Genomic DNA, 25,217 nt, shown 5'->3' on the forward strand with positions numbered 1-25,217 from the left:
GCTGAAGCCCTTTGTTTGTTACAGTGGGATCGATTTCTCCTCTGCGGTTCGTGTATCCAACCATATCCCTCATCGACATTCACACGTATCACTTCCCCCTCGGTGTGTGTGTGGGTGTGTGTGTGTGTGTATCCATATTGTTATATAAAGACGAGCCAGGTGCAAAAATAACGCCGACATTTACGCTTTCGTTCCGGCTCTCAACTGGCTTCTAGCTCGGTGAAAACATCATGGACTCCGACTCTCCGCTGCCGCGACGGTCTGAACCGTGGCCGGACATGAGCAGTGAAATACGGGATTCAGTTTCACGAGTCTCACGTATCTCAAAAGTAAAACTATATATATGTAAAAATATGTTGGGAAACGCCACCATCAATCAGTCCATAACAAAGAAGAAGCTAAGCCAACTTGGGTGTGATAAGGCGACATGAATTCACAACCAAAGTTAACCGTTTCTCCGCCATGTTGGGTTATAAACTCGTAGGTTTAACTACATAATGTATTCAATTTAAAGCCATTCTGATCTTTAAATAAATCCCATCGACATTAGCTAAACTCTTCCATGATATCCATTTTAAATCTGACTGTAATAGGTTTCCCATATTTTGTAATAGCTTTGACCTTACAGCTCTAGCTGTTATAATGGACACATTCCCACCAGCTTCTCTATTAAGAGTCCATTTTACTGTATTTTAGGATTCAATGATATCCCAGTGTGACGGAGGTAAACAGGAGGCAACCATCAGCAAGACATCTGTCTATCTAACAACCGGTCGTAGCGTCGGTCTTCAGCCTCAGGCGATTTAAATATTCCAGTAAATAGTCCAACAGGTCGAGAAAATGCTACAGAACAGAATACACCATCCCGCTGCTCCACCGCTGTTCCCCCGCAGATAACGGACAGTATATCCTCCGGTGTCGGTGCTGAGATCAACTGGGACGAGTTTTGAACCAGGTGGCGGCAGCAAAATGGCGTCCGAGACTGCGCAGTACCGGAGAAGACGAGGACGGGCGGTGACGTTTCAGTGCAAGGACACCGCATGCATTTTTCCCCCCTCAGTTAAAAAACATCTACGATGTCGACCTGGTTTATACGACGGAAAACAGACGATAACGCTCGGATTAATGTTACACCGTCGAAATACTTGATCAGTTGGACCACGCAGAAGGTAATCCGTGTGCCGTTAGTTTTGCACATGGTCGTAGTGGGTCCATACAGACCGTACGTGAGGTATGGTGTTAAATGGGAAGCCATTACTGTGCTCAGCATCAGGCCTGCTGCTGTTAGCTAGCTACAGTAAGGACCACATTTGATCCTATGCATTCAAAGTTAAACATATCAAGAGGAAACTAATCAGAGATGGTTGTTTATTGTTACAAGAGCAGTTTTCCTTAATTTATCTTAACAAATTATTGATGTTTTATTAGTTAGGTTTGCAGGCCGCTATATGGCAACACGTCACATTGATCAGTGTAATAATCAGGGTTGGCAGAGTTACTTTCAAAATGTATTCTGATACAATTACTAGGGCTGTGTATTGGCAAGAATCTGGCGATACGAGACATATCGTGATACGAGACATATCGTGATACAGGGGTTATTATTCAATAAATTGCGATGTATTGCGATACTGTTAGCAAGGCGATGTATTGCGATACTGTTATGTCGCCATCGATATATGGCGATTTAAATCAAATTTTAGGAAAACTCATAGTGTAAAGAACAACCCCATGTGCATAAAGTAAAAAAAAATAGTTAACTTTTTCACCCTTTCACTATTTCCTGTCTCAGTTTATGGTGTTACGTTGGAGTGGAAGAGTCAAAATGGCTGAAGATAGATAACAACACTGCCATCAAGCAGTCGGGGGTTTTAACCAAGCGTCAAACTCCGGGCAGAGCATTGAAGTGCCAAAAACTGCAGTTCTTTGAATGGCCACTTGAGGCGGGCTCCAAAAGGGAGCAATGCCCATAGACCCCCATGTTAAAATGCCCAACTTTACAGAATAAATAAACATGTTTACAGCCTTGTACAAAAAACGGTTTTGGTTTCTATCGCTAAGTTCTGTATTTATGACAACGGAACTGGTGATGAATTTTTATATACAACTCATCCGTTTAAATTACAGTAATGCTTAAAGTTACCCATTATTTGGGCTGTGATTGCTTTGAGTGACAGCTTCTCCTTCTCTGGTCACTTACCGCTTGCTGTCTGCCCTGGTCATCACCAGGGCCTGTTTCAATTTCACCGACAATGCCCAATATTATATTAGCCGGTAGTTAGACAGTGTTGTCACTGCCAAGATGACAACGGCTAGAGTCGCCCACTTTGACCTTCACAACGGCTCTTCAAAAAGGTGACGTCACAGAGACGTCCATATTTTATTAAACAAAACACAAAAGGAACCACTGTGCCACAAATCTTTGCATGTAAACTATTTATTAAATATCAATAGGGTTTTTCAGAATCAATGCAGTACTACAAAACATAATATCGCAATAATCAAGTGTATTGATATCTTTCTCTGGATCCTCATCCAAGTATCACTCAGTAAAGGCTACAGTCATTAACTACATTGTGTTCATGGTAATGAAGAGCATGTCACCCAGTGCAACAGTTAGGCTTATTGATGTGTTTTCAATAGTTTTTGGACAACAATGGAGCTCTATGACTCAGAGATAGAATATATATCAGGCTATGGTACATACAATACTTGTGAATACATAAGAGTTTTGTGTTGCAAAATATCTGTACAAAACACTATATAAAACTGCGTGGAATAACTGGTCACTAGGAAGCGTAATGACTTTAAATCAAACTCTATCATGTACATGATAGGGGGATGTAGCAGGGCTCTGTTGTGAGTTTAACACGTTAGCAAACAGTTGCCTATCTTCACATCTAGCTGAAACTGCTGCATGTGCTACCCACCTGAATGCCCCATGTTATGTAAATGTTGCCAATATTGCATGTTAGTCTAATTTTTGCAACAACACTTTTTTTTACGTTTACAGTTTACAGATGCATAAATGTTTTTCCAAAAAATACAAAAGACAATAGGTAGTGTGCAAACACGTGACAAAACTGTGTGACGTATGCGTGTGACGCCATTTTGGATGAAAAACAAATCAACAATGGCGTCTAAAGCGAACAACAACAATACAACTCCGACTTCTTCAAAGTATTGTGACTCTCTGGAGTCCTCTGCAAAGACAAGATTCAGAGAAAAAGTCCAAATTTGCAGCCTTGACCCGTACACGCTAAAGCCGTCGGATTATATTGAGGATTTAGATTCATTACCGCCGATTGAATATCCGGATATTGTGAACGACCTTGTGCTACAAACGTCGTGGGCAACCAACGCACAAATGAAGGCATACAAGAGCTTAGATGCTTATAATGTCTTTGTTTCTGGCTGGGTTGGTAGTCTTCTTACCAAACCAGTGAAAGATGACAGGGTGCTCGTCCATGCCCGTGTAAATCACTCTCAAAGAGCTCGAGATACACCGCTCAAGCCGTGGTTTGTGAGTGAGAAGAGCGGCGATGTTATCCTCGCACACTGTGATTGTATGGCTGGATTAAGCGAAGCATGTTCTCACATTGGTGCTTTGCTTTTCACAAGTGAAGTAGTCTCAAGAATAAGCCAAACAAAAACATACACAGAAGAAAAGAGCAAATGGCATCACATGTAAAGAAAGTGCCTTATTTACCAGACAGCGATATGGAGAAGTAAGGTCTTACAGTGTTCGGGTATATCATAAGCACAAATGTTTAACGTAAACATTGAAAACATAGCTTTAGCATGAGCTCTTACCAGATATAAAGTGGATGCCACACACACACGGGTGAATTGTGCTTCTTCTTCTGTTAAATCCTCACGAGTTATGTTGCTAAACCAGCGTACGGCGTTCGGTAGACAGTAATTCATCCCTCTTTTGTGGATCGTTGTTTTTGATGATTGTAGGAAATCTAAAGAACCGTTTCTCTGGGTCACGAGTAGCATCATGACCACAAGTATACATTGCGCACAAGATTTTTTTTCAATCTTAGACGTTTAAATACAAAGAAAATTACGAAGCGTTGCAGCAACTCACGTGAACGGGCGCCGTCTTGGTTGTGTATATCATCCAACATGGCTGAATTCCGGGTTGGGAAATAAGCGTGACGTCACATGCACACGATCTATTGCCATACAATCAATCGGCAAGTTAATAATATTTACATACATTCTTACATTTTCTAGATGTATGAAAAGCAGTAGATTACTGAGTCCTTCTTCCACTTTCTTCATGATGTATTAGACACATGTCAGCTACAGGTTGTAGTTTTGGTGTAGATTAACTGGCTACATGTGTATGGTCTCTTGCTACGTCGTAAAACTGCCTTCACATGATTGGAAATTTGCTGGGCGCTCACCACAAGGTAGGGCGCAGAGACTTGCTCTGAAGGCAGCTGTTTAGTTTAGTTTAGTTTCAATGGTTACCTCCCCTGCACTGCCTGTGGCTACATTACTTACGGCTCTTTGGTTGAGCGACGAAAGGTCAGTGGTAATCGAGGTCAAAGTTGAAATCATTTGAAGCTGTGCTCTGCGGCATTTTTGATCAGTTCACAATGCTAAGGGTAGCGCTCGAGCCTAGTCGGGCGGCACCGCTCTCTCCATAGGAAAACAACGACACAGCCAGTGCAGAGCGGTTTTAGAGCTGAACATGTAAAAGAAGGTTGACTCTTACATTAGCACACAACTACATATCCCTCTTGTTCTTGTCCTGAATATGTTGGTAATGCAAGGGTGCGTTTCAACAATGGGATTCACAGTGAAAGGCTAAATCAATACAGTGTTTTGAATATGCTAGAACCAATTTCACAGCTAAGAGCTATTTACCAAACTTAGGGACACACACAGTATATTAACCAATTGATGTTGATAATATAACCCTATAATATGGCTATGGCCTCCTGTAGCTCTATGTTGAAGAAGTTTGAGGTTATCTTTATTAGGAAAGGATCAATACAAATTTCCTACAGGCAAAATACCACCAGAATGAGCAATATGAATAAAAGCATGACATTTTGGCCTTGCCTCAGTCTTTTCTTTAATGACGTGCACACTGTCAAATTAACAAAGTTTATAATCTTTGTTTTTCAGGATGCTGTCTTGAACTGTTGAACAGATAAATAAAAAGTGGGATCCTCCTGCCTTATTAGATGTCTGGGACCTGTTCATGGCTTCTAAGAAGCAGAAAGGAATGGTATTCCATCAGGAAGGGGCAACCACCCCTGTTGCGGCACCTGCCGCAGACCATCCACCTGCTCGCTTTATTGTTCTGAAACCAGGGAAGGCGAGCGAAGGCGGTATGGAACAAAGCATCCGTGTAACCAATGAAGAGGCATATATGGGTAAACCCAACATGTACCCATCAGAAGAACCCATGAGGAATTGTGGTGGACTTCCTGCTGTGAAACATCCCACTAGTTCAAAACCTCAGCCGGAAAACCTGTCACCTGATAGCATCTGCAAAGGCATCAAAGTTGTACTGGATAACAATAGCATGTGGAACGAGTTTTTCAGATGCAAAACAGAGATGATTGTGACTCAACAAGGCAGCAGGATGTTCCCTTACTGCCGCTTTCGCATCTCCGGCTTGCAGCCATCTAAGAAGTACTCTTTGATGATGGACATTCAACTTTTAGACAACAGTTGTTACAAGTGGACCGGCAACAGCTGGCAAGTTGCTGGAAAGGCAGAGTGTCATGGTAAGAGTCAACCATTCGCTCATCCAGAGTCTCCATCAATGGGACAACACTGGATGCAAAATCCAGTGTCCTTTTACAAACTGAAGCTCACAAATAACGTCTCAGAACAAGGGGAGAACACCATTCTGCATCCAATGCACCGCTACTTGCCACAACTGCACGTGGTCCAAACTGACAACGCTGCTAAAGACATAAATCTAAATGGTCCCAGTGTTGTCACATTCACTTTCCCCCAGACTGAGTTCATGGCAGTCACTGCTTACCAGAATTCAAGGCTTTCTCAGCTTAAAGTCGACTACAATCCATTTGCTAAAGGACTGAAGGAGGAGGGCTCCAGTTTGTGGGGCCTAAAGCAGAAATTGAACTCTGTTAAAGACTCGAACAAAGATGGAGGCACAACAACCAACGAGCAACATGCTGTGAAGAAGAGCTTGAAGTCTTTGCTCGCTAACCATAAACCTAGAAGCTCAAAAGCAGTGGAGGCAAAGCCTTCGGGTTCAGGTGACCTCCAGAAGAATTCCACTACAAACGAAGATCAATCGGCTGCAAATGTCACCGGGGAATGGTAAGAGTTCCACTTTGACAACAAAGATGGCATGCTTTTCAAATTCTTTGTACCAAATGTCAAGTTTGCAAGAGAGTACAAGAATGAAGACCACTTGTAAATGTCCATGGCTATGCACCTTTATGACCTGATGGTATTTTGTTAGCTACTACATCTCTTGTACTTCCTCTACTCTTCACCAAATGTGGCTACATATACAGTAACTTAGCCCTTTTACCCAATCACATGGGTTAGGATTATTGTCTTAGTAATTATCCATAAAATAGTACCTAATCTGCAACACAAATAACCTATTGTCTTGTTCCTTGTTTAACAGATAGCATGTCATAGTTTAGTTCTAAAGTATATCATGTCATCAATTACACTATTATACTGATGACATTAATGTCAATGTTTTTGTTGTTTCATTTCCTTTAGCAGCAATTCACTTCCAGCTCAGAAGTTATTTTCAGAACTTATTCGGGAGGCTCATGTTTCACTGCATAGATGCAACCTGGAGCAGATGGGCACCAATAACAGCACCTCTCACATAACTGCACAAACCAACACTAAAACCCCAGCTTTGAAAAGCAATGAACAAGATGTTCCCAAAAAGGACAGTAAATCTGTCAAAACACAAAGCGAAACATCACCGGCAAAGAAATGTGAAACGGTTGTAACAAAGAAGAAAGTTGAGGAGAATAAGGACCTTTTGAATTCATTGAACTGCAAAGACAATGTAAGTATTGATTGTTCTGAGTTCAATAATGCTGCTCCAGAAGTGTCCCAGAACTCCTCTGTGGAATCAGACCACCAACGTAAGCCCAAAGCTCCATCAGAAGTAAAAGTAAAGCAGCAAAAACGACCAGCGCCTCTGCCTCTGCCAGCTCTCGCTCTTTTTTTGAAACAGCATTCGACAAAATCTAAAATGGCCAAGAGCAAGCTGGACTATCCTGCCCCAGCACTCCCATCTGAGATTCTGTCTGATTCACAGAGTTCTGCTGCAGCTCCTAAATGTCCACCTTCTGATCACTCCAGCAAAGCAATTGGTCCCTCGAAGGACCACACCAGTGATATCCCAAAATCCGACATCCAGGCCTCCGGACATACTGGTGCACATCTTCATCCAGATGAAATAGTTTTAAATGTTACTGGACAAACAGTTGAAACCTCCCATAAGCTTTCCAGTCCATCATGTCCAGGTACTAATGCTACTAAAGATCCAAACAACCTAAGAACTGATGATTTCATGGCTTCTGTTTCAGTTGCTGAAAGCACAGGCCCAGAGAGACGAAATGGTACACCAGTGTTACCCAACTTAGATCAGCCATTTTGTACCCTTGGGACATCTATATCCACCATTTCCTCAACTCTTGCTACCTCTTCTGCTTCTACCATTTTGTCACCACCCCTTGACACAGTGTTACCTGACCGGAACTCACCACAAATACCAACTTGCACTGAGTCTTCCACACTACCTTCAGACTCGCCAATTAAGAAGTCTGATTCTTTGCTACCTGATCCTGAGTGTTCTCCATTTGGTTTCGAAGATATGTCACCTGCAAGGTCTCCAGAACCTTTACCTTCCCTGCCCATCTCGTTAGCTTTAGAACTTGACTACACTACTTCTGAGGCAACTCCCCAAGCAGTATCTCCTGAAGAGTTGCATCACAGCGAAGCATCTGTGTTTCAATGGCATACAGTGTTACCTTTACCTAAGCCGTACATAGACACTTCATTCACAACATTTCAGCCCACACCACACATTCTTCCTTTAGCATCTGTTACATCACCTGTGTTGCCTTCCCAAACTCCCCCCCACCCTGAACCACAGGCTATTAAGATCTCCACATCCATGGCTCCCCTTGATGCCACTCCATCATTTCAAGAAAACGAACAGCCGCTGCCCTTCCCTGACGAATATTCCCCCCTCGCGCTTCAGTTGCCGCTGTCTCCAACCTTTTCTTCATTAGATGGAGACGGATTGTCACCTACGCCTTCAATTGCCGACCTTGTGCACTTTTTCTCCAGCGATCATGACCTTGGGATGGGGGTAGAGTTTTCAAACACAGAGGCATTGGCTGTTTCCTGCCCAACTCCATGTACAGTAGAAGCAAATGAACATGAGCCTTCTCAGCAGGTGCAACCAAACCCAGCCAACAAACCCTGCAAGCGCAAAAAGATGTCCCGGCAGCGAAAGATTGCGGATATAGATCAGGAGATAGATGCCTCCACGCACGCTAGAATGCAGCCCAGCCTGGAGGAAGTGGAGGAGCAGTTATTTATCTCATTTACATCAAAGGTAAAACTAAATACAATGTAATCTGTTTTCATGTTATGTTTTTGTATTATAGGTCCCGATTAAAAAGCACACCTGTTCTTCCTGTGGTCCACATTTAAAAATACACATTAAACATTGCAGTCCACAGAACTCCATACATAAAAAAACATACATTAGACCTTTATAGTCCATGTGATGCAATAATTTGTCCTAGGATATCTAAATATGGATAACTTGAATATCGAATTAAATATAAAGTCCAAAATGCACCACTGGCATACAACAACTCCATATTTGTTTCTGTTCAAATATGGACACCCAGCATCAATACTTTCTGCGCATCTAACAATGTTATGAGAGAGGAGTGAAATGTACTCCCATCCTGCGGGCATGCCACACGAATCCCTTGATCAACAGGGTTGACCAAATGTCTGCCCTAACTGGCCGCCATCTTTAAGTCTGGCACCCAGTTCTTATAATACAACTATGGCCAGGCTGTCACACACTTGTATAAAGAAATATGTGCTGTGATGCTAACAAGGCTAAGATTCAGAAGTGTTTCATCTCCCAAAGGAGGCCTGGCTATATTACCAGCATATTTTTCCTTTTGTCTAGTAAGTTCCTGTTATGAGGTGTAATGGAGCCTCTATTGACACCAGCAGAACTTTAGACCAATGGTCTTTATTATAATATATTGTCTAACTACTTCACAGAAAATATAAAAACAAATTCATATTTCAGGAGGCCCTCAAACTTCACATTGCGGACTCCTCTGATGGAACGGTCTCACAGCCTCAGACGACACCTGAAGGTCCCCTGCAACAAATTGCTGACGCACCTGAGAACGGTAACAGCACAGAAATGATCATGTTATTGAAGTCATACTATATTTACCATTTATTGGTTTAATATCCACATTTTAAATGGTAGAATAAGAATATGGATATCAGTTTAATATGTGCATCCAGTACAGAGATAGGTCCAGAATGTGTGTATCCTAGCTTAGCAAACATACTGGAAGCAAGGGAAAAAACTATAGGACTTACAAACTAACAGGAACTAGAGGCTAACTCAAACCTTACAGGACTAGAAGCTAACTCTAAGCTAATTGAACCCAGAAGCTGACCCTAAATGAACTCTATCCAATATGTTAGGATATTACCAAGTATGGAGTGTGGACTGGTACCTGGAGAGGTACCAGTCCACCTCCTAGGCACTGCCGAGGTGCCCTTGAGCAAGGCACTAGACCACCACACTGCTCCCAGGGCGCTGTAAAGTAGCTGCACTCTGTTCCTTATACTAGAATGGGTTAAATGCAGAGTCGAAGATAATTCGTGCCTAATTGGACTTAGGAAATAACGCTAAGCTAACAAGAACTAATAGCTGGCTCTAAGCTAACTGGACCTAGAAGGTCATCCAAGCTAACAGGATCTAATAGCTAATTTAAGATAAACACAAATTAGTAGCCAACAGCTACTCTAGCTAGCTAGCTTACTCTAATAGGAACTAGATAAATAGCTATAAAAACCTAATATAACATTGGTTATATTAGTGGTTTTATGTCTGCGCTGGGTAGCTGTTTCCCCCAGCTTCGACTGTTTGTACTTCGCTAAGCTAACCACGTTCTGGACATTTCAACAAGCTCAAAACGGTGTGAACATTTGTTTAATGAAAACATAATGGACATTATGACATTTATGTTCAGTAGAGACAGCAGAGGGTTTGGTGAAGATCACTGCCTTTGAGAAGATTCTTCTGAGAGACTTAAAGCTGCTGAGACACAGACAGGTGATCCACCCTGTGCTGCAGGAAGGTACGTACGACTGTAGTCAGAGAAATAAATATATAAATATATGTAAAAAATATGTATACTACTTTATATGACAATGTAAGTAATAGTTATTCTGAAAAATTGTGTTTTTCCCTGTGAACTTAGTTGGTCTGAAGATGAGCCTGCTGGATACGACTCTGGCCATAGACCTTCAGTACCTGGGAGTCCGTCTGCCTGTCCCTCCTCCTGGAGTCTCTCTGGAGCCGCTGGCCAAGAAGCTGCCACCACCTCAAGGTCAATACCTTCATACCAACCGTACTCAGGTTTAGATAAAGATGAAAGTTTATGGTTTTTCACAAATACTCCTGAAAAGCTGAAATTTGATATCAGATTTGATTCTGTCATAAACAACATACATGCAACATGAATCAGTTCTGTACACCATGATTTCCCATTAAAGTAGATGAAGAACATGTTAAGAACATTTATGCTGTAGAAGTATTGCTCATCTCAACGGTTGAGATCTGTCCGCTCTGAGTAACTTTCTGATGTTCTTGGTCTCCAGGTGTTTCTGCAGCGTTTGTGTCCAGAACAGGAAAAACAACAGATGTGACTCAGATTAAAGGTTGGCGAGAGAAATTCACTCCAACAGAGGCTCCGTCCACTCCGACACCAACCAAACCTGAAGGTAATTACAGTTTTGAAAACAATTATCAAGAAAACTATTTGCAGAAGACTTAATGGTTAATCGTTACTTGCAGCCCAATGGTGCGTTCAGACCAAACACAAAGCAAATTTGTCGTCCGGCACAATTAGATAATGTCAATGCAATGATGCAAATTTGCCAATCCGACAGAAAGAATCGCATCAGGACATTTTTGTTAAATCTTGTCTTTGTCTTGCCACCTACAGCTGGTCCCAGTTCAGATCTGCCAAAGAAGAACCTGTCTGCGTTCTGCAGCGATATGTTGGACGAGTATCTGGAGAGTGAAGGGAAGCTGATCGATGAGCGAGCCGACAGCTTCTCTCAGCCTCTAGTGGAGCCGATCGTGTACGATCTGCCAGCGAGGAGCACCAGTTACGTCCGAACCCTTGACAGCGTCCTGAAGAAACAGACCGCCAGCTCCCCCACCTCAGACCTCATTTCTGGATTCATCCCCCCCTCCAAGAGACCCAAACTCTCCCTCAGAGAGACCAAAACATCCAAGAAAGAAAAGCTGAAACTGAAAGTTCCAAAAAACATTAAACCCAAAGCAGAACCAGCTCCAGGTTCAACACCTGCACTCAGTCCAGCTGAATCAAACCCGGTCCCTAAAAAACCTGCAGTCCTGAACCCAGCAGCCCCCCCTTCATCAGAGCACACAGCACCCATCACTGAACCTCAAAAATCAAAGAAAGACCACCTGAAAGTCCGATTCGGCCCCACACGACCAGTCACTTTATCTTCTCAACCCAAGCAGAGGAAGATGCTCAAACTCAAGCCCTCGTCCCAGACCCTCAGCCCACACAAGCCCAGGACCCCGCCGCCTGGCGTCTCAGAGGACATGGCCCCGGTGGAGTCGGACTCTGAGCTGAGGACTGCCGTGGATCAAAGCACTGAACCCTGCAGGAAGGACGGCATGCCCGTGATGACCCGAGCTCTGCTCAGACAGAAGAACCTGGAAGATGGCGTGGTGTGGGACGGCCTACCCCGGACCAGCATCACTGAGGAGAGGGCCTCCATCGCATTGACGTCACTCTTCACACTAAAGGTAAGAGATCAGTACTGTGAGGAAGACCTGAGAAATATAAATTCTGACGATAATTGTGCAGTGAAAACCTAATATTGTGACAGCCCTAATATATATATTAATAATATGCATTTTAGTAATATGCAGAATAATATATATTATTATCTTCATTTGTACTTTGTTTTATTTTGATAATAATACTTTTGTTCTTAAGTAAAATAAAATCTGCAGAGAAGAAGGGAACTGTACCTGTGTTCCAGGTGTTGCGCCCTGACTCCTCTCCTCTGGTTTATCCTCAGGGTTTCGTCAGTGAGAACCCCACCGCCCCCATCCAGCTGGTCCGGAGACAAGCTCCTCCCTGCATGAATGAGTTCTGCAGGCTGGGCTGCATCTGCTCCAGCCTCTCTCACTGCTCCAGGATCAGCCACTGCGGCCGGCCTCCCTGCATGCTGGGCTGCAACTGCCTCAAACAGAAGGTGGTCCTCCTCAAGAACCTGGATGGCTCCGACTCCAGCCCCACCCAACAAGGAAGCAACAAGAAGAGGAAGAGGAGGATGAAGATGGCCTACGGTAAGTGCACCACCATCTACACCTTTATTAATGCTGCTGATCGGAGAGAGTTCAATCATCCAATCTAAAAAGCTGTTGTGATGAGAATTGCTGCATTCAAGCGCTCCTTGAGAAGTCATTCTATCGGTTTAAGTGTATTCATAAACTTAGGTCGTAATGTGGAAACAGCGTGGACGTGACGAAGAAGATGTGTTGTATTTTATTGCTCAGAATGTTTTAACAACCCGTTGACTGAACACAGACTTGTTGGGGGGAATTCATACACATTTTCCCAGTGAGGAACTCATTTTTACGATTATTCCAACACCACATGAATGCAGCATTTGTTCCTGACTGCAATCACAGTCAATGGCCGCTGAGGCTCATGGGTACCGTAGTACTTAAAATAATACAATAAAAGTATAATCTGTACCAAAAACTGAAGAGTCAAAAGACATTTATAATTTTCCAGGCTCGTCTACTTCCTGAAGTCTCTGCTTGTTGCCTAGCAACTGCTCAGAGCCAAAAATATTTTTGGCCCAGTGAACGCTCATTTTCACACTTTTTGTTTAGATGAAACAAATTAGATATAACATGATTATAATTCAGCTTCAGAGGAGCTGGTAGATTTTTACCTTTTGGACAGAGCCAGGTTTCCACCCTGTTTCCAGTCTTTATGCTAAGCTAACTAGCAGCTGTACAGAGCACGAGGAGAAGAGAAGAGGACTACTTTTTTTATTTTATTTTATTTTATTTTAATCATTTAAATTTAAATAAAGCTCCTGCTGTTTGAGTAAGAGTTTTATCTGACTGGATGTTACAATAAAAATGAAACTCCCTCCTTGTTGATCACCTGCTGTCTTTCTGTGGTTGTGAAATTGTAGTCCTGAAGGAGGCGGACAGCGTTTCCCAGCCTGCCGAGCGGGTCCGTACACTGTGGAAGAGGGAGGCTGGCGACTCGGATCCAGACCCAATCCGCACCCCTGGACCAGCACCTCTGACCAGCCCCACTGTAAGAACTGTTTTTATCATAGATACAGGATGTTAATGGCTTCGTTCCCACTGGTACATACAGCCAAGCTTTAGACATTTTAATACTTATATTACATATATTTATATTTAAATGTTCATGGCATACATGGATCAGCAGTTCAGTTTTTAAGTTGCAATGCCCATTTCCTGAACGGTAAATGTACATAAGAAAATACCTCTAATAATAGAGAGATAAAGAGATAGTAATAGTGATAATAAATGTAAAGTAAAAAAGACTTATAATAAGAAAATATGAAGAAAATAGAATGAGAATTAGTCTAAATCCCAAAGACGTTCAGTTTACTTGGAAAAGAAAGAAAATCTCAGCAGTACAAGAAGTATTAAGATATTTTACTTCAGTAAAAGTATTAATACCACAGTGTAGAAATACTTTGTTACAAGTAAACGTACAGAAGTATCAGCAACAAAATATATGTATAACTTTTCTCCCTGTGTTTGTTTGCAGGAGAGAGAAGATGACAACAGCAGCTGTGCCAGAGTCAGAGCTTACACCGAGGAGAAGAAGAGGAGCAGGAAACAGAAGAGGAAGGATCTGCCGGAGACTTGTGAAAAGCCAATGGTAACGATTTTAATTTGTGTTTTACATTTACACATATGAAGCAGGACTTACGTCATGGGGGCATTTAACGTTAATCAGAGTAGCACGGCTTTATGTAAAGAGCTTAGACGGAAAATTGGAATAAGGCCACAAAAAAAAGAATATATTGTGCCGGTAAATGTGAACTGACTGACTGATATTGGTCCCGCAGGAGACGCCTAAAGATGTAAAGCCTAAACTAGTTCGGCTGAAATCTTTGAAAGGGAGAGACTTGACACTGAAGGACACAAAGACCAAACTCTCCATTCCTCCACCAGGTAGGTTTACTGAGCTCACATCAGCCCCGCAGAGACGGGTGTTTCATAAAGCAGCCGTCCTTTATGAAACCGAACGTCCTGATTTACTGAAGTAATCCTGGTTCAACAGATGATCTGTCTTTATGAAACGCGTCTCTGGAGACATGTTGGGAAATGTAGTTTGTAATGTTTGCGATTGAAAACTAAATCAGATTTTGTGTTTTTCTTCAGCAGGTGATCCAGTTCAGCCGGCCGACCGGCCCCCAAGTCCTCCGGCTGAGTCGCCCCCAAGTCCTCCAGCTGAGCTGCCGTCGAAGCCGCCGTCGAAGCCGCCGTCGAAGCCGCCGTTGAAGCCGCCGTCGAAGCGCCTCATCATCATGGCGCAGTGTCAGTGGGCGAGGCAGGGCGACCGTAACATCTTGATGAAGAAGCTGTGCAAAGCCATGGCTCGGGACAAACTGGAAAAACCTTTCTGGATCAAAAAGTATCTCATCTGTCCGATGAGTCAGACTGTGGAGGAGAGCGGCGCAGACCGCTGCATCCAGTACAAGATGCACATCTCCAGACCCAATATGGAGGGGGGGAAACCATCGAGACACGGGAGACCAAAAATACAGAGCAAGCAGAAGGAGACGAAAAAACAGCAGGTCGGTGAATCTAATAATGTCTTGCGTACGGTTATACGTTATATATGTAGCGGGAGGAGGAGTGAGTTTGTCCACAGCCTGTTTGAGGTGTTTTGAACGCCCCCCGTGTCTTTGTGCAGGAACCCCAGACAGAGGTGGCCATGGAGGTGGAGTCTATTGAAGATTGGCAGCGAGAGGTGGAGGAGGAAGACTGGGAGGAAGAGGGGGAGGAAGAGGCGGAGCCACTTGAAGATTGGCAGCGAGAGGTGGAAGAGGAAGACGAGGAGGAAGACGGGGAGGAAGAGGCGGAGCCACTTGAAGATTGGCAGCGAGAGGTGGAGGAGGAAGACTGGGCGGAAGAGGCGGAGCCACTTGAAGATTGGCAGCGAGAGGTGGAGGAAGGTGACATTGAGGAGGAGGCGGGAAAAACAGATCACCAAGTGCATGATGGGAGAGAGAGCAACAGAGAGGAAATTATATCAAAGAAGAAGAAAGAGATAATGGTCAGTATGGGTCTGCCGTTCCTGACAGGAGTCTCCCCCGCCGGCATCCTCTCAGCCAATACGAAGCAGCCGGGAAGAACAGATCCCGTGATTGAGGTGAGAACGCCATTTATGTATGTATTATTTATGTATCCTGAGCTGATACTTCTGTCAGACGCACTCACACACTTCGTTCTGCACATGAACTATAACGGAAACCTCTTATAGTGCTTGAGGTTCAGGTATCGCTTCATTTTCTTTTAAATCTTACACTTCATATACGTTTGACTGGCACACAAAGACAAGATTTCAGAGCTCCAAAAACAGCGGAACAGTTTTAAATGTTTGCCGTTGCATCTTGGATATTAGAAGAAGAGATTTTTATGGAACTCAGAACCTAAACTCCGTTAACACTTCAACTCTTATCAGTTTATTTTCAGGTCTAAACTTAAAGAGTTCCAACTGATTCATTTTTTTTGTGCAGGTTAATGGGAAACCCTATCCTCTGGCGAAGATCCAGTTGGGGAAGATGGGAGCGCTCCATCCCGCCAACCGGCTGGCAGCGTATCTCACAGGCCGGGTGGGGTCCAACAGGAAGCAAGCAGCTTCTTCTTCATGCCCCTCTAAACCTCCTCAGAGTTCAGGACCGACCCCCCCGACCATCTCCTCGGCTTCCTCTGTGGTGTCCGACCCCCCGCCCAGATCTCAGCCGTCAGTCACAACTTCACCCACAGGTAAACACATCTTTTTTAATGTTACAACCTTATACATCTGTTATTCAGTGGACCTGTTGTTGGTGTTAAGCTGTAGTGAAGCAGCAACTCTCTCTGGTGTGTTTCAGACTCTCAGGTGAGCAGCTCTGGGGCTCCACCTGAGAGTCTGGCTCCTAAAGCCTCTCAGGTGCTGATGCGTCAGGTCTCTTGTCCTGGGACGCATTCTCTACCAGCTCTGCCCCCCAACGCTCTGCCCCCCAACGCTCTGCCCCCCAACGCTCTGCCCCCCGGCGCTCTGCCCCTCGGCGCTCTGTCCCCCTCCTCCGGGAAGTGGGTGAAGCTGCAGCCGGTCCAGACAGCGTCCGGCTGCCACTACTACCGCACACCAGACGGTAAACTGGTCCAACTGGTTCCCCTGAGCCAGCTGAGATCAGTCATCCCGAACCCGTCTGCTCAGAAAGGTGAGTCTACAGGTGTAAAGCTGTGAAGCTCCTCTAAATCATTTCTAATAATTCCATAATGAAAATAATCACGAGTTCAAAATGAGCTCAACAGTAAAATCCTGTTTTACATTAATGCGTGAGTAATAATAATTTTATAAAATATAACAGTCACAGGGGACATTTGTATACTTCTAATACTTTACATTTTTCTGATTATACTTTCATACTAAGTAACATTTTAAATGCAGGACTTTTGCTTTGTATTTTCACCGTGGATGTAGTATTAGTGGTGGTAGTACTGGTGGTGGTGGTGATTTCTACCACTAGAGGGCAGAATCACCTTCTTTTTACCAATATATATTTATTGATTTTAAAGAGAAAGAAAAGTGTTACATTAAAAACTACAGCAACAGAAGACAAACAAACAACGAAAACCACATTAGAACATTTTAAATAAATAAAAAGAAACTTTTTACATTTGTCTGATGCCATAGGATAAAACATATTTGGGACATATTTTAATTGAAAGAACAGTGCGTCAATCTCGAGCCACTCCCCCACATGCATACGGAGCATTGTAAATTACCCAGAGTTCCCCTCATCAGCCAGTACTTCACCCAAATTACTGTGTTCAACAAAATCCAAAATTCTTGTTTACACATAACCATATATGATATTTCTTCCATTGTATGGAAAGACGACATTTCCTTAAGACGTCGAAAGTGTGACGTTTGTTTTGCAGATAAATTGACTTCAGTAGAAATCTCCTCTCTTAATGTTAGAATACAGTTTGTAGCAGCAGCTCTGTGTTCGACCAATCAGATGTTTTAATTTCTCTCTCTCTCTCTCTCCTCCCCCTCAGCGTCCCCTGCTGCGTCCCTTCAGACTCCAGTCGTCCCCGTTGGTAACCAAACACCACCTCGGACCACAGTACCCACCCCCTCCTCCTCCTCTTCTTCCTCCCCCTTCTCGCTGTCCGGCTTCCAATCATTCTCCGTGTCCCCCCTCACCTCCTCTCTCTGCCGAACCCCCACCTTTCTGTCTCAGAAGGGGAAATGCTCCTTTAAAATCTTCCGCCCTAAGTCTAGGAGGGAACCCATCGTCGTCACCTTTGCTAAAGGTCCCACCAAGGTGGCGGCAGCACCCTGCTCCTTCACCCTCATCCAACCTCAACCCCCCACTGCCGCGACCCCGATGAACCTCATCTCCCTCAAACCCTCTACGAACCAGGGGGCCGAGCTCGGGGTCAAAACGGTGGCGGTGTCTGCGGCACCGGTGGATCCTGATGGAGACCATCAGAAACCTGCCACCCAGACGCCTGCAGGGATCAGACCCCCACTTCCTCCTCCAGCATCGCCAAGGACAGAGGTCACACTTGTCCCCCCACCGGAGCTGGCCTGCAAACTGATGGACCTGGACATCATCTGTGTGGACAACGACACGGGGCACGCTACCACGGAGAAGTCGGGCGGGGAGAAGCAGTCCGTGGATGTAGTGAAGGTGGAGGAGCCGAGCAGCGAGACGGATACCTCGTCAGACTTTGGCGACGAGTTGGACAGCGAAGAAGGGACGGGGCCGATTATCAACTACGTAAGAGGAAGTTAAATTAATATTTATATCAGATCGTAAACGCACAATATGTTATTTTCTGCAACTATGAGCAGAGGGGAAACGATCCCATGACAGGAAACCAAACTAAATGGACCGTTACCGTTTGAACACTGCTGTAAACATCTGTGAGTGTTGTTTATATTCTGTGTTGTTGTTCGTCTGCAGCGTCACCTGCACAACGCGATGGAGAAGCAGCGTCGGGGGAAGTTGCGGCAGCTGTTTGAAGGTCTGAGTAGAGAAATGGGACTGAGGGAAGATACTTCAAATGTCTCCACACTGAATAAGGTAACACATGTTTAAACTCACGTCATTTTATTCATGTCCTTCTTTCCCTTCCTTCATACAAGTCTTAATTTCTCATCTCAAGTTTTGTAGTTCGTTGAGTGTGGAGACAAACAGGCGTTTTTATTGCAGGCGGTGAAGTTGATCCAGCAGCTGAGGACAACCGAGACTGATCTACAGGAGAAGAAGAGGAGGCTGACGAAGAGCAGGGACATGTACCTCACCACCATCACTCCAACAACAGGTATGAATACTGAACTTTGTTACACTTTTATACGATGTTACGATCAATCAGTCAGGAGCAGAAAGAAGGCCTTTATATGAAGCAGGCTTATATTCGAGACGGGCCTTTATGTCGAGTTATTAGTTTTATTTTAATACGAAGCCTTCTTCTCTGATCTAATCCCGTTTGGTCAGACATCAATGTGCTGGAGGCGATGGGTCTGTTGAACAACACGGACGAGCTGATGGAAGACTTGGCGGACGAGGAGAGCAAGTCGACCAACGTCATCCCCGTCACTAAAGTATGAAGTGTTCATGTTCACAAACTGTTACATAAATAAACTGTAAAATATATGAATAAAATTCAACATATTACATCATTAATGTTCATAATAACAGATTTATATTTTATTTTTATTGTTTGTTTTCAAAAGTGTGTTCAAAAGATTTTAATTTTATAATGTTACTAAAAAGCGACTTTAGCAGATTTATTTATTTTTCATAATGAAATTGTGTTTTGTTTTCATTAATTATAAAATCATCATCATGAGTTTAGTAAAATAGTTAACGGATGAATATAGTAAAACAATAAAAATACAATTTAGCAGTAAAAAACTAAACAAACAAATACTTAATACAAATAAGGAATAAAAGATAATTGGGTTGGGGGTTTTAATGATGTCATAAGCACACAATAATCATAGAAAGACACATTTTACACACTTTTCCTAACATGCAAATCATTCATAAAGTGAATTATAAAATGAAGATACGTTTAAAATAACATTTCATAATAATGAGTTCAGTTTTAATAACAAAACTTTGTTTCATTCATACGTTTTTGATGTTTGATAATGTTTTATTTATGCGGTGTGTGTTTGTGAACATGTCGTCTTTGGTCCGTGTGTGTGTGTGTGTCAGGCGGAGGATGGCGCTCAGAGTGTTGCCATGGAGACGGTGAAGGAGAGCAGTCAGCTGAACGCGACTCAGAGGCGGCTGGCGAGGATCATGAGGAACTCGCAGTAAGAACTGAACTTTTATTTCTTTAATAGTTTTTATTGGTAAAATATTGGACAATAAGAAAATATCTCGGTAAATATTTAAGTCAAAGACAAACGAGGACTGTTGGAGTAAATCAGATCTTCAATAAAAGGCCTTTGAGAATAAACCGTGGCGGGTAAACTGACATGTTGTCTGTGATTTATTTTCTATCCACAGAAGCAGTTTGAGCGTTCAGGGCGACACAGACGCCTTCAAAGCTCTCGGTTCAGTCATGAACTCCCAAAACTCTCCAACGACACTCAAGCAGGTAAGAAACTAACATTGTTTGCCTATAATTGTATTTTTGTCTTACAAAGCAAAGTATAGTTTTTATTATTATTTATTTTATTAGTAACTGCAGCCTCAGGTACGTTTAAACACATTTTCATGCTCATCAGGAGATCCACACGCTGCAGAGTGAGAAGGCGAGACTGAAGAGTCTGAAGATCTGTCTGGTTGAGCAGAGAGACGCCTTCATCAGAGAGATCGCCCAGATATCAGGTGAGGCACCAGGTGATGGTGGGGACGATGTTTCTTATTGGAGCTTCTATTGTTATTATAGTTTTAGTAACTTTTACAATCATATTTACAGTTTTGCCTGCAGTTTTTTCAAAAATGACAGCTGTTTCTAAATATATGGTTTATAGATTACATTTTAAAACATTTTATTCGGGGTAGAACAGAGGGGGAAAGGGGGGATTAGGGGTCAGGTATGGGAGTTGTGTGTGATGTGTGTGTGTGTGTATGCAAAAAGAGAGAAGAAATGATTACAAAGATGCATATGATTTAGGCTTATCTTGTTTTTAAACCCTCTGTTACAGTCTGTCAAAATGATGAATCATGCGAATAGTCGTGCTGTTTGTCCAATAAAGTTAATTCAAACAACACGACCACATCCTCAACACTGTTGACAAAAAGGTGGAGCTGTAACCTGTGTGTGTGTTTGTGGCTGCAGGTAAAAGTAAGCAGAAAATCCAGAGGAAGCTGCAGCACCTGTCGTCCAAACAGAGGAAGGTGGAGAAGCAGGAGCGCCGTCAAATAGCCGGTCAGCTGTCAGACTCGACTGATGACGACGTCATCACATCCTCTAACCTGAAGCAGCATGCTGCACAAGCTCCTCCTACTCCTGTGTCTGCCCCGCCCACCGCCACACCTGCAGCCACACCTGCCCAAACACCTGCCCAGCCGCCTCAGAGTGTCCTGCAGGCTTTGACGCCCATCCTGGTTCCTCTTGGTGTATCCCACAATGCATCAGTGGTGAATGACAGGCTGAGGACGGTTCCCAACATCCTGTCTCGCAGTAAGAAACCAGCGGAGCCACCATACTTTCAGCCTATGTTCCAGTTGGTAGGTACTGCGTTGCCGGGGCAACAGGTCCTGACCCTGAGCCAGATGATGGTGGGACCGGCGGTGCTGCAGACGTCTCCTACGCCAGGTACCGACCGCTCACAATCACTTTGCTCTTTGCCTCAACATGCTTTTATTTTGAAATATGACATGTCCTCTTCCTTTCCGTAGGCGTGGCTTCAGTCACCCTCAACCTTTCCAGTCTGACCAATCAGAAGATCCATATCACCTCACTGCCCCACCCCCCAACTGGTAAGATCTACAGCAGCTCCACCCCCCCCCCCCCCCACCTTCACACACCTCACAGGCAACTAACTAACCAAATAACCTCACACATAACTCAACTAACTAACTAACTAACCCACTGCCAGACTGAAACACCAAAAGTCTAACTGACCAGATGACGTAACAATATTAACTAACTAACTTCCGGACTCATGAACTTATTGAAGGTTTTCTGGTTTTACATCCTGACATCAGCTTCTTTTTGTTTTCATCCTTTACAGACATAAACAACCTGCTGCAGGTGGTTCAACCATCAACTACACAATACCAAATGCAACAACAGCCACAACAAATACAAATTCTACAACAACACACACAACAACAACCACCACCTTCCCAGCAGCAGCAGGTCCCAGCAGGTCAGCCTTCATCTCGAGCGGATCCCACACCTGAGCCCTGCTCCTCATCGTCCCCACCCTTCACTCGGGGCCCGTCGTCCTCTCAGTGCCCAGGTCCAAGTGCTGATCGTTTGGCTGAGGTCCCAGCGGTGGAGGGGCCTCTGGGGGCGGAGCAGCAGCAGCAGCAGCAGGAGGAGGCGAACCGAGACGACGAGAGTCTGACCTCCCTCCTCAATGAGATCGTCTTCCTCAACCAGCAGACAGTCACCGCAGCCACGACAGACGGCGTCCTGTCAACGGGAAAAACATCCTCTGAGGACACGGCAGCAGAGGACGGCGCCAAGGAGCAGGAGGGACACGCTCACAGCCCCTGGCTCCTGGAGCTAGACTCAGACTCTGAGGAGACGACACAAAGCGAACGACAGCAGGCTGGACATGCCACTAAAGGGGGAGGGGGCGTCCTGGCTCCACCCCCTCTGCTACAGATGAAGGTGGGTGGGGCCGACAAGGAGGCGGACCCCGCCAGCAGTGATGAGGAAGAAGGAGGAGGAGGGAAGAGAGATGGCGGCATGGCCTGGAGGCCGATGCCAAGACTGGTTCCTCTGGGGCTGAGAGGAAACCCCCCCAGCTGATGATGTCACAGCCTGATGATGATGTCACAGCAGGAGTTATAACCTCATTGGTCGTCTGCAGGCTGCTCGGATTAGCTGTTTTAGTTATGCTTCATTTCAGCAACAGTTTGTGGCTGGTAAAACAGAAACACCTGACAAACCTGAGGGCCAATCAGAAGCCCGGCCTGCTGTTACCTTGACGACGATTAAGAGTGTTTCATTGGTCGTTTACAGACGATCAGATATTATGTTCACTACATTTTTATTTATTTTTACAGTTTTCTGAATTGACTCTCTTCAGCTACGTCCTCTTGCGTTTCAGTTAAAGCTCCGTCTAAAAGTGGCAACGTGCAACCGGCGCAACTTTTAGGAGAAAAGTTGACAATTCACAGTTGCCATGGAAGTTGCTCTTTCGTCTCATCATAGGAAGAATGTTGCCGGAAGAAATTTGAGTCCATGTTTTCAATTGTTGTGAATCAGACACCTGCTGAGTGTTGAGTGCGGACGGTCTCTCATTTCAAGGATTTACATTGAAATGATTTCAGTTTCCTTCGGTCATGTTCAGATATTCTGTCATCTGACAAGAAAAGGTTTTTATTAAACGTCTGAACGCAGCAGCTGCTGTACAAATACTAAAGTATTTCCTTTTTTTTAGGATATTAAAAGAGTCGAGTTCAGTCTGTGTGTAGAAAAGTTGCTCATGTTTAAACAATAAAAACACTAAGGTTGTTTACAGCCTTACCTGGGCTCACCTGTACCTGCTCAGTGTTCACAGGACAATTAAAGGACCAGTCTGATGTTTTAAAACATCAGCGCGCTCTGTTACTTCAGACGACGCTGCTTCTCTTTGTGTTGATGTTTGTACAGTGTACAGTTGGGTCGAGGATTTTGTTTTTTATATTTGTATTTTTGTACGTATTAAAGAACCTCGGATGTAAATATATGTAGTCTGTAGGAAGACGCCTCACATTACATTACATATACTCTAATATACCGTAAATAAAGTTTAAATACGAACCCCTGACTTTCTGATTATTTTTTTAACACAAAACATACAAAATGTTGTTTTAATTGTTATAGTTTGACCTTTTTAAATTGAATTACCTAAGAGAAGAGTTGCTGCACAGAACTTAGAGTTTTGTTTTTATAATGTGCGTAATAGCACCTGAACGTATCATCCAAACAGACAGAAGTAAAGAAAGGTCAAAATAACTTTAATAAGCAACCGAAATGTATTCACTAGGGCTGTCGAATTAACGCGTTAATTTAGATTAATTAATCACAGAAAAAATAACGCAACAAAGATATTAACGCAGATTAATCGCGCTCTTAGGTGCCCCTGACTTTTGCTCCGACAGCACGGAGCTCCTACAGTACCCCCCCCCCCCTGCTCTCACAGCAAATATTGATATATGAATTAATCACAAAGCTTCTAATTAATCAGATTAATTAGTTTAATCGCTTGACAGCCCTAGTGTTCACTGCTGAATTCTTGATGTTCCATTGAAATACTTCTGAATTTATATTAAATAATTATTTTACTTCTGTCTGCATTCAGGTGGTTTGAATTATTCTCTTTAAAATGATTTTCATGTTTTGCAATTTCCAAAACTTTCCTTTACAGACAGGCAGTCCAATGCATTATACAGATGGATATTCACAAACAAATGAACGTATAAAGACTTTCCTGTACCACGATGCGGCAGTATGTGGCTCATCTTTGGTCCAGTTATTGAAAATGCTTTTTCTGGCCATTTACAGAAATAGTTTGTCACATTGTTTGAACTGTAAGTGGGTGAGAGTCTCCTCCTTTAAGGAATATTCATGTTTTCTTATGGCAGGTGAAATAATAGAAACAGCAGCTATATTGTAGCCTACTTACTTGTTATAGTTTTATAGTATTTTTTATTATTTTTGTATAATCTTGACTTTAGCAGTACCTGTATTTCCTCTTCCTATGTTTATTTTATGCACCAAAACAAAAAGACAGTTAATAAACACTTACTTAGTAATAAACTTGATTCCCATCCTGAAAAGATGTTCACTGTAAAGCTGCAGTTCGTGTTTCTGCCGCTGGGTGGCGCTGCTGCTGCGTGATGTGTTCACTGCAGCGTAAAATACGTAAATTGCGTCCATCGCAGTCAGACACGACGACACCGGAAGTGAGAGGCTTCACTGTCAAAGTAAAAGTACGGCTTGTAAAAGTGCGTGGTTGTTTTTGTTCTTATAATTAGCAAGTATATAAATACACAGACATTATTGGAGTTAAATTGATAAGACTACAATGCAAAAGTACTCCATTATAAATAAACATCCTGCATTCAAAAGGACAGACGTATTATCAACACTTAAAATATGAAATAGTACTGTTGAATGTAAAAGTATGGTAAACAGCATCCCTTATCACTGTTACATAGATTATTATATTATTGGATTATTACTACTGCTGCAGTGTGTAAACAGCATTTAAACAGTTCAGTCTTTCTAACAGTACAAAAGCCTCAATCATACAAAGATACTGTCAGTTATAATGGGATCCTAAAAGCTTTTTTCTGTCTAAAGAACTAAGTTAGTTTGTTGTGTAAAATTAAACTTAATTAGAAAATAATGAAAACATTGATTTATATAAAAATAGGCTGCATCAGGATCCGAATCAGAATCAGTAATCCTTTATTTGCCTCACAGCGGGAAAATGTACAGC

General features: G+C 43.3%; 1 protein-coding gene across 5 annotated transcripts; it reads left to right on the plus strand.

Moving 5' to 3' along the window:
* Positions 1–961: 961 nt before the first annotated feature.
* On the plus strand, positions 962–23,540 carry mgaa (MAX dimerization protein MGA a). Of its 5 annotated transcripts, XM_029460435.1 has the most exons (27): positions 963–1,169; positions 5,146–6,318; positions 6,736–8,599; positions 9,320–9,425; positions 10,284–10,391; positions 10,515–10,643; positions 10,915–11,037; positions 11,262–12,100; positions 12,379–12,649; positions 13,513–13,640; positions 14,127–14,240; positions 14,431–14,536; positions 14,747–15,162; positions 15,282–15,338; positions 15,408–15,740; positions 16,108–16,357; positions 16,465–16,797; positions 17,642–18,369; positions 18,556–18,675; positions 18,805–18,916; positions 19,090–19,196; positions 19,816–19,916; positions 20,113–20,203; positions 20,334–20,436; positions 20,891–21,370; positions 21,454–21,534; positions 21,789–23,540. In XM_029460435.1, the coding sequence occupies exons 2-27, from the start codon at positions 5,222–5,224 to the stop codon at positions 22,535–22,537; spliced, it is 8,946 nt and encodes a 2,981-aa protein (XP_029316295.1). In that variant the 5' UTR covers positions 963–1,169; positions 5,146–5,221; the 3' UTR covers positions 22,538–23,540. The 5 variants fall into 5 exon arrangements, with proteins under 5 accessions (XP_029316294.1, XP_029316293.1, XP_029316295.1 ...); XM_029460434.1 differs by having other exon boundaries at positions 962–1,169; positions 14,750–15,162; positions 15,282–15,740; XM_029460433.1 differs by having other exon boundaries at positions 962–1,169; positions 6,739–8,599; positions 15,282–15,740.
* Positions 23,541–25,217: the final 1,677 nt, after the last annotated feature.

Source organism: Cottoperca gobio, chromosome 22 (assembly GCF_900634415.1).
Source record: "Cottoperca gobio chromosome 22, fCotGob3.1, whole genome shotgun sequence".
NCBI classification, from domain to species: domain Eukaryota; kingdom Metazoa; phylum Chordata; class Actinopteri; order Perciformes; family Bovichtidae; genus Cottoperca; species Cottoperca gobio.

Excerpts from the sequence above, each read along its gene's own strand:
- mgaa (XM_029460431.1), top strand. The coding sequence starts at position 5,222 with ATGGCTTCTAAGAAGCAGAAAGGAATGGTATTCCATCAGGAAGGGGCA. Across the intron at positions 6,319-6,735 it reads GCAAATGTCACCGGGGAATG|CAGCAATTCACTTCCAGCTC; the intron begins GTAAGAGTTCCA and ends CATTTCCTTTAG. Across the intron at positions 10,644-10,914 it reads GAAGCTGCCACCACCTCAAG|GTGTTTCTGCAGCGTTTGTG; the intron begins GTCAATACCTTC and ends CTTGGTCTCCAG.